The 10,902-nt window shown below is 38.7% G+C and overlaps 1 protein-coding gene across 1 annotated transcript in view; it reads right to left on the minus strand.

The window, feature by feature from the left end:
- SLC39A6 (solute carrier family 39 member 6) overlaps positions 1 to 9,752 on the minus strand; it is an 18,815-nt gene extending 9,063 nt beyond the window's left edge. Inside the window, exons 1-6 of the mRNA XM_005419329.3 lie at positions 8,954 to 9,752; positions 7,596 to 7,776; positions 7,155 to 7,324; positions 5,686 to 5,895; positions 4,037 to 4,106; positions 2,401 to 2,778 (exon numbers count right to left, since the gene is read on the minus strand). Of these exons, the coding sequence (XP_005419386.1) occupies positions 2,401 to 2,778; positions 4,037 to 4,106; positions 5,686 to 5,895; positions 7,155 to 7,324; positions 7,596 to 7,776; positions 8,954 to 9,727 (1,783 nt within the window). The 5' untranslated portion in view covers positions 9,728 to 9,752. The remainder of the gene's footprint in view (positions 1 to 2,400; positions 2,779 to 4,036; positions 4,107 to 5,685; positions 5,896 to 7,154; positions 7,325 to 7,595; positions 7,777 to 8,953) is intronic.
- Between the last annotated feature and the right edge of the window lie 1,150 nt (positions 9,753 to 10,902).

Raw genomic sequence — 10,902 nt, forward strand, 5'->3', positions numbered from 1 at the left:
TTTCTGGCACTATCTCCTATAGCAGTCTTTTCTGGGCAAAGAGGAAATATGGGCTTGCACACTGACTGGACTCCTGGGCCAACAGGGCCTGGTGGCTGGTAAGAAATAAGAACCCACCAGGACAAAAACTGCAGCCCATTTTCTTCAGTATCTTCACTAATTATCTGGATAAAACAGATGGCACCAACAGCAAATTTAGGGGAAAGCAGGGAGAAAGTAAGGACTGAGGTGACACACCAAGCACTAGAGCTTTAGACAAGACCATAGCAAACTTAATTCTTATGAAGTTCAAAGAGAAGAAGTAAGAAGTAATTAAAGTACAAGCTTAAATATCAAGAATATCTCTTTTTATTTATTCACTTCTAAAAAGAAGTCCTGAAATGTTAACAAATTGAATACAAAATTAATATATCTGGCATTATCCCCTCTCAAGATGCTGATTAATCTTAAAATATACTTTTAAGACATGACTTCTCTCAAAAGCTGAAGGAAAAAAATATCTATGCAAGACTAGTATAAAAATAGTGTTCTGCATTTTACTTATTTAGTTGTAATTACACATAAAAGTTCAAATCACAGATGATCCTCTTGCACAAATGAGTCAGATGCAACAGTTCCACACCTTAATAAAAAAATAAGCACTTTTAAATCTTGTTCCTACATAATTAACACAACAGATTTGAGGAAAAAAGTAACAAATGGAACTTATGAATAACAAATCACATGAAGTGAATGAACTTAAATGAAGGGTTATGCTGGCTAAAGTTATCTTTACAGAAGCGTTCACATCTTCTTTAAAATACAGATTAACTACTGCACAAGTAGCATTGGCATTTTCACAACACCATCAAATGGGTGGTTTCCCATAATACTTTTAAGCACATACAGAACTGAAAGAAACCCATATTTTCATTAGCCTGAACAAGCTACACAGCAGGACTTCTGAAAGCTATTGCTCTCACTTGTTCAATAAGCCTTTATTAACCTTTCTCATACTTTTCCCTTCATAACTATAAAGTCATAGCTCCTTCCCAAATCTCCCTAATGCTCAGAGGTAATTGATTCTGTGTCATTTGTATGCAAATCTTCCTTCTACCACATTTTTCACTACTGATCCGCTCAAAAATTTACATTTCATGCTTCAACTTTCATCAAAAATGAGATTAAATCAGAAAGTCTCTTTTCACATTACACTTTGAATTGACTGAATGTGAACAACTGCAAATATTGCTGAGAGAAAATAGTTATTATTGGGTTTCCTCTTCAAACAAGACTGAGTTTTTTCCTACAATAAAATTTACAGAAAGACTGATACTGCTGAACTGCTTCCAGTATGCTAAACAGCCTGGAAATGAATCCAATACCTGTAAAGATTAGTCTTAAACACAATAGTCAAGATCAGGAAAGATTAGCATAAGTACTGAAGATTATTGATTTGACTTCTCTTTCTGTGACTTACTTTAACCTTTTAAATTCAATATACCTGTAATCTACTTCTCCTTCTAAAAAAAACATGAGAGAGTTCCCAAACCTGACCTCCCAGACAGAAGTCCAAAACAAAACACTCAGTCTACTATTTTTGTGATAAAGAAGTATTTTCACTGAAGCATTATCAAGAAAGATTAAGCAACTACACGCATTAAGGGAAAAATAGGGGCATGAACTCAGCAGAAACAAAAAGATAAATGTTTTGTTTACAAGTAAAATAACTGTACTTGTTCAATTTTTTTAAAAATGGATTATTATGCTCAACTTTAGGAACGAGGTTTTGAGTACAGTATGACCACTGTTTCAGAGAACAAAATTTTCAGGCTAAAACAGATTCAAAGCAGGGCTTCATCTCCCCATCCATCAGTGCTATGAAGGAACACTGATGTGTAACCAGGGCCCAGTACAGGCAGGCAGGCAGACATGCCAAGTATAGAACCTGACCCTGAGCATCACAAGAGAAGATGAAAGAGAAAAATAAATAAATCAGGCAATGGTACCAGTGGCCTGATGGAAGTGAAAAAAAACAGTTACTTTGTTGAAAAATACAAGCTTGTCCTAAAAACAGTTAAAATTTTAAAAAATTGCTGAGCACTTGCAGGCACGAACTCAATCCTGAATATTTTTTAAGCCTAGCTTTAGTTTTGAAACATGTTAGCTTTTCTCCAAAAGCAGGGAAAAAAGCCCAGTTTATAGATTTTCTAAAGAAACACAGCTGCAAACACAATTTCTGTTTCATATGTCACTTACCTCCAGGTTGTTAAGCTGGAGATTTTTCTTACTTATTAAGATGATGCTCTCAGAAAAAAGTTTAGAGTTTAAAGATCCTCTGCTAATGAGCTACATCCCTAACAGAGGTAAGAGACAGCTAGAAGACTTCACTACCTTCACAGCATCTGAGTTAGCACTTACCAATTGCCAGTCCATCACTAAAATTGTGCAGCCCATCTCCCATGATCACCATCCAGGCCAGAGTTGCTATCCCCGCGTCCTTCAGCTCCTCGCGCGAGTAGCGCTGACTGTGACTGTGGGGATGATGGTTCTGGTGATGGTGGTGGTGCAGAATGTGATGGTAGTCATGGTGGTGGTGGCTTAGATGATCTGTCTGTCCCAGAGTATCGTGCAAGTGAGAATGGCATTTGTTCCTACAGCCCCTGGACACATATTCGTTGTCAACCTCCTCTTGATGAGAATGAGCTATCATCACTTCTTCTTCCTCTTGCACAGTTGGCTGCTGAGAAATGAAGTTTGATGGATCTTGAGAGTCTGTCCCTAAATAGCCCTCAGGCCCTGTTACAAAAACCCAAAATACAATGTTAAACATTTTTAAAATCACCTAAGAAGCAAAGATACAATAAACAGTCTTGGCTATGTGAAGCAGTAAAGAAGTTTAGAAGTTGAGACTGATCATTCAATTTCTTGAACCACAAGATTTTTTGGAAACGTTTCTACAACTTATTAGATTTTAGAGATAATTCCCAATAGGTGAAAATAAGGAAAACTTTCAGTTTCTGTCCCCTACTGCTGAAGCAGCTCTTACATTATGGACACAAATGCTTCCTAAAAGGCAAAAAATCTTTTCATCTACGACTCACTGCAATTTAAACAACAGCAAAAGGCTCCAAGTCCCAGTCTCACAGCATGAAGACTGTTAGTTCAATTGCATCAGAAAAATCAAGTAGCTGAGAAGCATGTGCAATTTAGTAATCTCAGGGCTGAAGAAGATTATGTTATAGATAATTTTGGATACTCCTGTATTTCAAAACACATACAGGCACTTGAGTTTAACACCTGGAAAATAAACACTGAAAAACAATGTTATCAATATAGAGCATGAAATACCCTCATATAAACATTGCTGACACACCACAGTTGGTTCTTTTAACTAACTGCTGAAACTTGAAAATTCTTCCTCTGCAATTAAGTGAATATAATTTTTTTTCTACATTACAGACAAGTATTTCATTAGTTATAAAATTACTCTGAAAAACAGAACATCTCTTTTATCAACAACAGCTAACAAGTAACTAGTGTGGTGTGTTGTGGCTTAAAGCATGATCTTGTGGATAACATGGTCATTTGCACTCTAAATGCTGAACTTCAAGTATTGTCTACAATTTTGTAATATTACCCTTATAAATAAATAATCAAACTAACAAAACACAGAAAACACAGAAAACTTAATGAGTCATACATATAACATCTAGCAGTCTAAAGAGAAGTGTAGAAAGTGTAGAAGAGAAGTGTAGAAGTTGGAGCTTTCACAGAATGACTTCAACTTCTGCTGCTAAATGCAGAATTAAAAGGCTTAAAAGTTCCAAAACTGCAAATTCACTACTTCTAACCCACTAATCCTTTTCAAAGGAAAGCAGCAAATAGACTTAGTGCTCCATGTATCAGCAGACAGACAGGTTTTGCTTTGAAAATAATTCAAACAGGCAGTGTTCCAACCAACATTAAGAAGCAGATCTACAATCTGCCATCAATCAGGTGTTTTTTAAACAGTGCTGCCACAAAGCAACAACTGTGTGATATTAATGAGACTTACGATCATCCGTATCCAACTTTTCTTCATTTGCTGAAAACTTCTTACTCTCTCCATCATCTTCATTTTTTTTCTTATTCCAAAAGAAAATACTGCAGTTATGAATATTTTACTTATTTTTCAGGATATACATGAGCAACATTATACTCACAACATTTATGCAGCCTGCACAGAAAGAGGACAACATGGATGCCATATAAAGAGTGTAGAAGAGGAATATTAGAAACCTATTACAGTAGGATGACAAAGGTTCCTCAGCCTCCATAGGAGGGGATAAAACACACAAATGCCCTACATTTTTCACAAGAAATAAGCAGAAGATTTTCATCTGAGAAGTGAAATGCATTCAATGGTGACTAATTTATTCCGCTCATTCTTTTCTATCATAATGTCAATATAATGTTTTTTAATAATGTACAGAAGGAAAATCAAGCAAAATCTCTCTTCGTTGCCAACTAAAGTCTGTGTCACAACAATTTATGATCAGTGACTCAGTATCTAGGAAGGCATAATTAGTCTAACAGGAAATCCATTCCTTGTGGCTGGGAGGAGAAAAAATTCTTGCTTTACTTAAAACTCTTCATGTTCTTTCCTGTTAAACAAATTTAACTAGAGATAGGGAAACCTCACAGTTAGTTGAGCTTCAGTATAAACCACACCAACACAACCTCCCATGATCAAAGAGCTTACATGGCATCTTCCCTGCAACTACTGCCTTAATGACCAATTTAATGAGAAAACTAAACAGAGATTATCAGTCTTTGAGGTAGCCTAGCAATTAGCTATTTTTAAACTAAGTAATTAGTATTTACTAACTTTCCTCAAGCAAGGCTTAGGATTGGTTGGAACCAGATGACCTTTAAGATACCTTCCAACTCAAACCCCTCCATGATTCTGTTCTGTCATTAAATTCTGCTTAATTTGTCTTACTGAGTCAATTTTGATATCATTCTTTATTCCTGGGTACACAGGTCTTTAACGAACTGTTATGAGTAATTGGCAAGTTACCAACACTAATGACCTGCCAAAATTCAGTTATATACCTTACACATAAAAACCAGCATAACAACCTGAGAGCTGCATTTTTGGGGGAGAGAAGAGAAAGCATCAATGGGCTTGACAGATTGTGTTTCCTCATGGAATGCTATACTATAAAGTCAATTTCTAGAGCATACTTGGATTCTTATTTATATAAGAACTTACTGCCAACCCTTACCCGTCTGTCCAAGTGCCCTCCTCAACAGCAGTACAATACTGTACAAACTTATTGCATCCAGGATTGGAATTAAAATAATAATAAAACCAGTTCAGATAGTTATAAACATCTCAAGATGTCAGAAAGAAGTCAGTAATGAAATGAGTTCTTAAATCACTCTGTTAAAACTGAAGATGCAAGTGGACATTTTCTTATTAAACAATTCACTGCAATGTCAAACCCTGTACTATATTGTCTGGTTATGGAAATAGCAAAAAACCCTTAATCAAAGGTTTAGAAGTGTATGTGTCCCTAATAAAAATGACCTTCTAATACTAACCCAGTCAGCCATTGCTATTACATCAAAAGATATATGATATTCATGGGAGGTTTTTACAAAGTGTTTTCAGAAATGAGCATGTAATACAAAAGAGCTTCAGAGTAATAGTCTCCTTACCTTTTTCTTCTTGTCTTTAAATTGTTTTATTAAAGTGATCAAATGCTCCACTAGAAACATGAAGTACAAGCCTCCAAGTGCTGTAAGTCCCTTCCATGTAGAATCCAGGTAAGCATTCTCCTCTGTACTTTGAAAAACAAGATGTTTGTACATAGAGCCTTTTTGGTCAAGCAGAGGCTTTTCGTGGTGATGATGATGGTTTCCATGAGACTAAGGGGAGAACAAAAGGGGGAAAGTCATTATATTCAAAAGAAATGTAATGTAAGAAACATAAAAAGTATTCTTCACATAATTTTCCTCATGTCTGGAGTCCAGACTTGACAATTTTCACAGGGCAAATGCTCTGCTTACAGATTCAAACAACTACAAAGGAATCTGTTGACTGGAAATTTGTTGATAGGAAGAAATATTGCAGGGACTGAGCACAGGCCTGGCACTGGCCCACACACTGAAGCTGCATGGACACTGTTTAATCCAAGGTGTACAGCTGCCCCCACACAAACTCCTGACACCATCAAGGAATCCACATTTTAAGCAGTGGTCACAGCCAGCACACCAGCTAGCTTCCCATCTAAGAAAACTCATAAATGTAATACAATTTTTTCTACAAGAAAGTTGGCTGTAATTTCTTTCTTTAAAGTCTGACACTTTCCCTGTCCTTACTGGATACAGGTATGACCAGAAATAAAAAATCTTTTTGCACATCTCGTTCACACGTTTTGATTTACATAACCTTACAGAGCAAATGCAAAATTAACTGAAAGGAAAAAGAACCACCTGGTGGATTACAGGCAGGACTGGGAAACCACAGAATCTGCAGTCACATTTATCCATTTTATTTGAAAGCTGAAACAAGCTACTTTTGCAGGGGGAGAATGTCTGTTTAAGAACCTCAAGAAAGGTAGAAATTTAGCAATCATATTCCCATTTCATTGTTCCTATTACATAACAGCAATTCCAAAATCTATCAAGTAGTATTTTCCCCAGGACTTCAGAAATTATGGATTCTGATAAAAAGAAAAATCACAATGGGTAAGCGATCAACATAAGTGGCTTGTTACAAAAAATAGTTGATTATTCATTTCACATTTAAAGTGTTCAGTGAGAAATTTCCACTACCTTTAGAGTCTATTAAACAGGAGGGAAAAAAAAGGGGCAGCACTGCAATAAACCACTAAGAAAATTTATGCAAAATTCTTGCATTCAAGGAACAACAAAGGGATGTGGCAGCACATATGACTAAGAACAGGAAATAGAGAGTGGGATAATGCCATGAAGCTCTTGAACTTTTAAAGACTGTGAAATGAATAATACAGATGTTCCAAATTGAAAACCTTTCTATCAAACAACCTGCATAACAGGGTTGAGAAATGACTCATCAAATGGGTATGAAATAATAGGGCACTAATACATACAGCTGTCAAGTTCTCTGCTTTGAGATAATGAATGAAACAGTAATTAATACTTACATGTGGAAGGAGGTGTAAGAAGGCATCTCCACTCAAGGTCCCCACAGCCAGTGCCACAAGGAAACTCAGAAGAAATTTGAAAAATACTCGATTCATCAGTGGTACCAATATAACACCCAGCAAGGAAAGAAAGCTGATGACAGAGATGGATATAAAGCCACCAATCCAAGCTGGCAAAAAAAAAAAAAAAAGTAGTAATAACAATAAGTAACAGCTGTACATGATTTTGTTTGCTTAACATTCCTGTTATCAAACACACCTGATCATTCAATTAATCAGATGTTAACAAAAGGTATGCCACAAAGATTTCTCTCTAATCTTGGTGAAGTGCCAGAAGAAAACAACACTTCTTACAACAATGAAATAGGTTTCTTGGATTTTATAACCAACATAAACATTTTTCCATTAAGCTTTGATGTTACAAAAAAAAATGCAGCCTACCTATTTGCAGAGAAAAACTTTTTGGAGGAGTTTCAGCTTTTTCACTAGTAGCATGGACTATGCAGTACTTGCCATCGATCTGGTTAATAAGAGCTGGACAGAGATAACTAAATTCTGTAGCAGTCAACAATACTTGAGTGCCTATTCCATGAGACTGCATCAGTTTGGATGCATTGGAGCACTGTGGAAAGAGACAAGTTAGAGATTAACCAGAAGCAAAATACCACAATACATTTTAAAAGGACTGCACATCCCACATTAATTAAAATGCAGTGGCACCACATGAAAGCAGCTGTATCAACACAACTCAAAAACTGGTAACAAACCCATTTAGTAAAAAATGTACTTCCATCCCAACCCTGCCCCACAAAGCTGGTTTGAAAGTCTGGATAGATGACACGTAATTATTACTCATTCTCAGCACAAATGGGTCAGATGCTTTGATATACAAACAGAAAAAGCCTAACACTTTTCAGTCAGTTTTAAAGGCCACATAAGGAAACATTAACAAGGTCAAATACCCTTTTGTAGCAGTGACTGCTGTGGAACGTCTTGTGCAGAGCATGTTGTACATACACTCCCTCGAGTAAATAGCTCCCCACTGCACAACCTACACACAGTCTCAGTGGGTTTAAAGAGCAGTAGAACTTCTGCTTCCACAGTGCAGACCGCAGCAACAACTTGTGAATTCAGCACCCACCATCACATGCCACACAACACCCACTTGGAGTTACCTGGCATAGCTGCATACATTAAGATCCTACTTGCTTTTCAAAGTCTTTAATGGAAAAGCATCTGACTGTTTAAGAAAAATGTCTACAACACAACTATACTCGTTATCAGTGCTAATTTTATACTATTTTGAAGTAACATGTGACATTTTGCCATGATCTTTTTCAGAGCTATTTACATAGTTGCTAGATGGGGAGGGAAGGTGTTAGAGGAGGACGGTTCTACACTATCACAATGTGAGACAGCTTTGATAAGAATCACAGTACCTTAACTTGATTTTTCTACTTTCACTCCATTAATAGGAAAACAAGACAGATTCCTGACCTAAGGCAGAACTGCAAGTTTAAAACTGTAGATGTTTTTCAGGTTTAGTAACAGTTAAATATATCAGTAATAAATGCATTAAACCAAGCGTACGTTTATATTTTTCCTCTGAGCCTGTGAACATTACACCATATTCCCTCAAAATGTTAAGTTCCAAGGCAAGTTGTTTGCATGTGTTTGGCTCTGGGTATTGTTACACCACAAAACTTGCACCCAGGTAAACAATAAGCACCTGAAAAATAAGCCATGACAACATTCCTGGTTGATCTGGATTCCTGAGAATACAACAGAACTGGCCTCACCTCTTGAGTGTTCTGTTTTTTCAGCTTAGAATAGAGGTAGCTCCCTCTCTCCAGCTCCTTGGGAGAAGCACGAGTCTCATTTGCCTTTGTGGCACCCAGCCAGGTGCCATTGCGGCCCCCTGTGACATTAAGGGCACCAGGGCCAGCAGCACCCACTCGAACAACTGCCTTGGCTTCCCCGGGCTGCACATCCTGGAGCTCGGCGTGGCCGCCCGCAGCAGTGACGACGGATGCCGGGATCTCATGGAGCGCGTTCTTGCTGCGCACAAAGTTCTGCTGCCTCTCCACACCCTCGGCCTTGTGCGGCTCCTTCCCGTGGCTGCTCCTGCGGTCTTTGCCAGCATCAGACTCGTGGCTTGGACAAGCAGTCTTCTCAGAGCCTTTACTCAATGAAACGTGATTATGATGAGAGTGATGGTCATGGTCATGGTTGTGATGGTCGTGACTGTGGTCATGATCATGATTGTGGTCATGATCGTGGTCATGATCGTGGCTTATTTTAATCCTTTTCATTTTATCTATACCTATGTTCTGCAGCAGTTTTCTAAACCCATCAATTGACAGAGAGTTGTTTTCTCCATAACGATTAAAAAGTTCTTGAAGGTGCAACTTCTGTATCAGTCCTGCCAAGTCAGTATTAACACCCACTGTCTTTTCGGGAAAAGCTCTCTCTGATGTGTGCACAACAGTAGCCGTCTCCACTCCATGGTGATAACTTTCACAGAGCAGTATGGAAAACAATACAAGGAAAATAACTGATACCGTACTCTCCATTGCAGTTCCTTTTCAGCAGTAAAAATAATCTGGAAAAAGAGGAAAATTTAAATAGCTTGCACAAAACCAATCAACATTATCCTCTGTAACACACAATCATAATTTGCTTAAACAAAAAAAACACCACAACAAACAAAACCAAACCCTGCTCAAAGTACCAATGCAGCAAGAAACATTTAAATTTCTTACACATTCAGCACTTCTCCCAGATGTGTTGCCTCGGGCACAGAAGAAGCTGAAAACCACAGTGAGGTCACTGGCCATGAACACCTCTCCAGGTGCCAGCTTGCCTTTGTTCAGCTCTGCCTGAGTCACTGCTAACAGGAGAGCCAAGGGTGCACCAACTAAGTTCTAGGTTAGGGTTTTCTCCTGCTTAAAAGAAGCCCTGCAATTTCTGTCTGAGCAATGAATAAGTCATATAAATTACACACTCCTGCTTAAAAATCGAAATTCCCAACCCTTCATCACTGGATTTTTCAGAGGTTTTGGCAAACTGGCTGGGCGAGTGTTTCCAGCATCCCACAAAAAATTGGCTTTTTATGCTGTCACGTTCTGCCTTTGTTTTAACATTAGTGTGGCACGGCTTCTTTCACTAGACAGGCTTTCACTTGTCCCATTGGTGCGGACCAGATGCTCACAAGTGTGAGTGTTTGTGTGTTTCATTCCACAAATACTCCAGCAGGGCTGCGAATTGACTGCTATGGAGACTGCATGCAGGGCTATGCTGCCTCAGCCCTTTTCCAGGGCGATGAGGAGAACCTCCGTTTCCAAAAATATTAGTCAGCCTGGAAAACCCCATTACCGCCGCCGGAAAGAGACGAGGGGATCTCATCATTGCCCATAAGTAACTGAAGGAGGAATGCCATAAGGATGGATCCGGCTCTTCCCGGCGGTGCCCAGCAGTGGGACAAGAGGCAACGCAGAGAAACTGATGCACATGGAGTGGCCTCGGAATATGAGGAAGCACTTTACTGTGCGGGTGACCGAGCACTGGAACAGACTGTCAAGAGAGGGTGTGGAGTCTCCCTCACTGGAGAAATGGAACACAGGAGTTCAAGAACCGTCTGGGCGCAATCCTGCGCCACGTGCTCTGGGACGACCCTCCTGGTGCAGCGCGGCTGGACAGACGTTCCACCCTGGTCCCTCCCAACCTGACCCACCCCACGACTCTGTGA

Source organism: Geospiza fortis, unplaced genomic scaffold (assembly GCF_000277835.1).
Source record: "Geospiza fortis unplaced genomic scaffold, GeoFor_1.0 scaffold206, whole genome shotgun sequence".
Taxonomy (NCBI): domain Eukaryota; kingdom Metazoa; phylum Chordata; class Aves; order Passeriformes; family Thraupidae; genus Geospiza; species Geospiza fortis.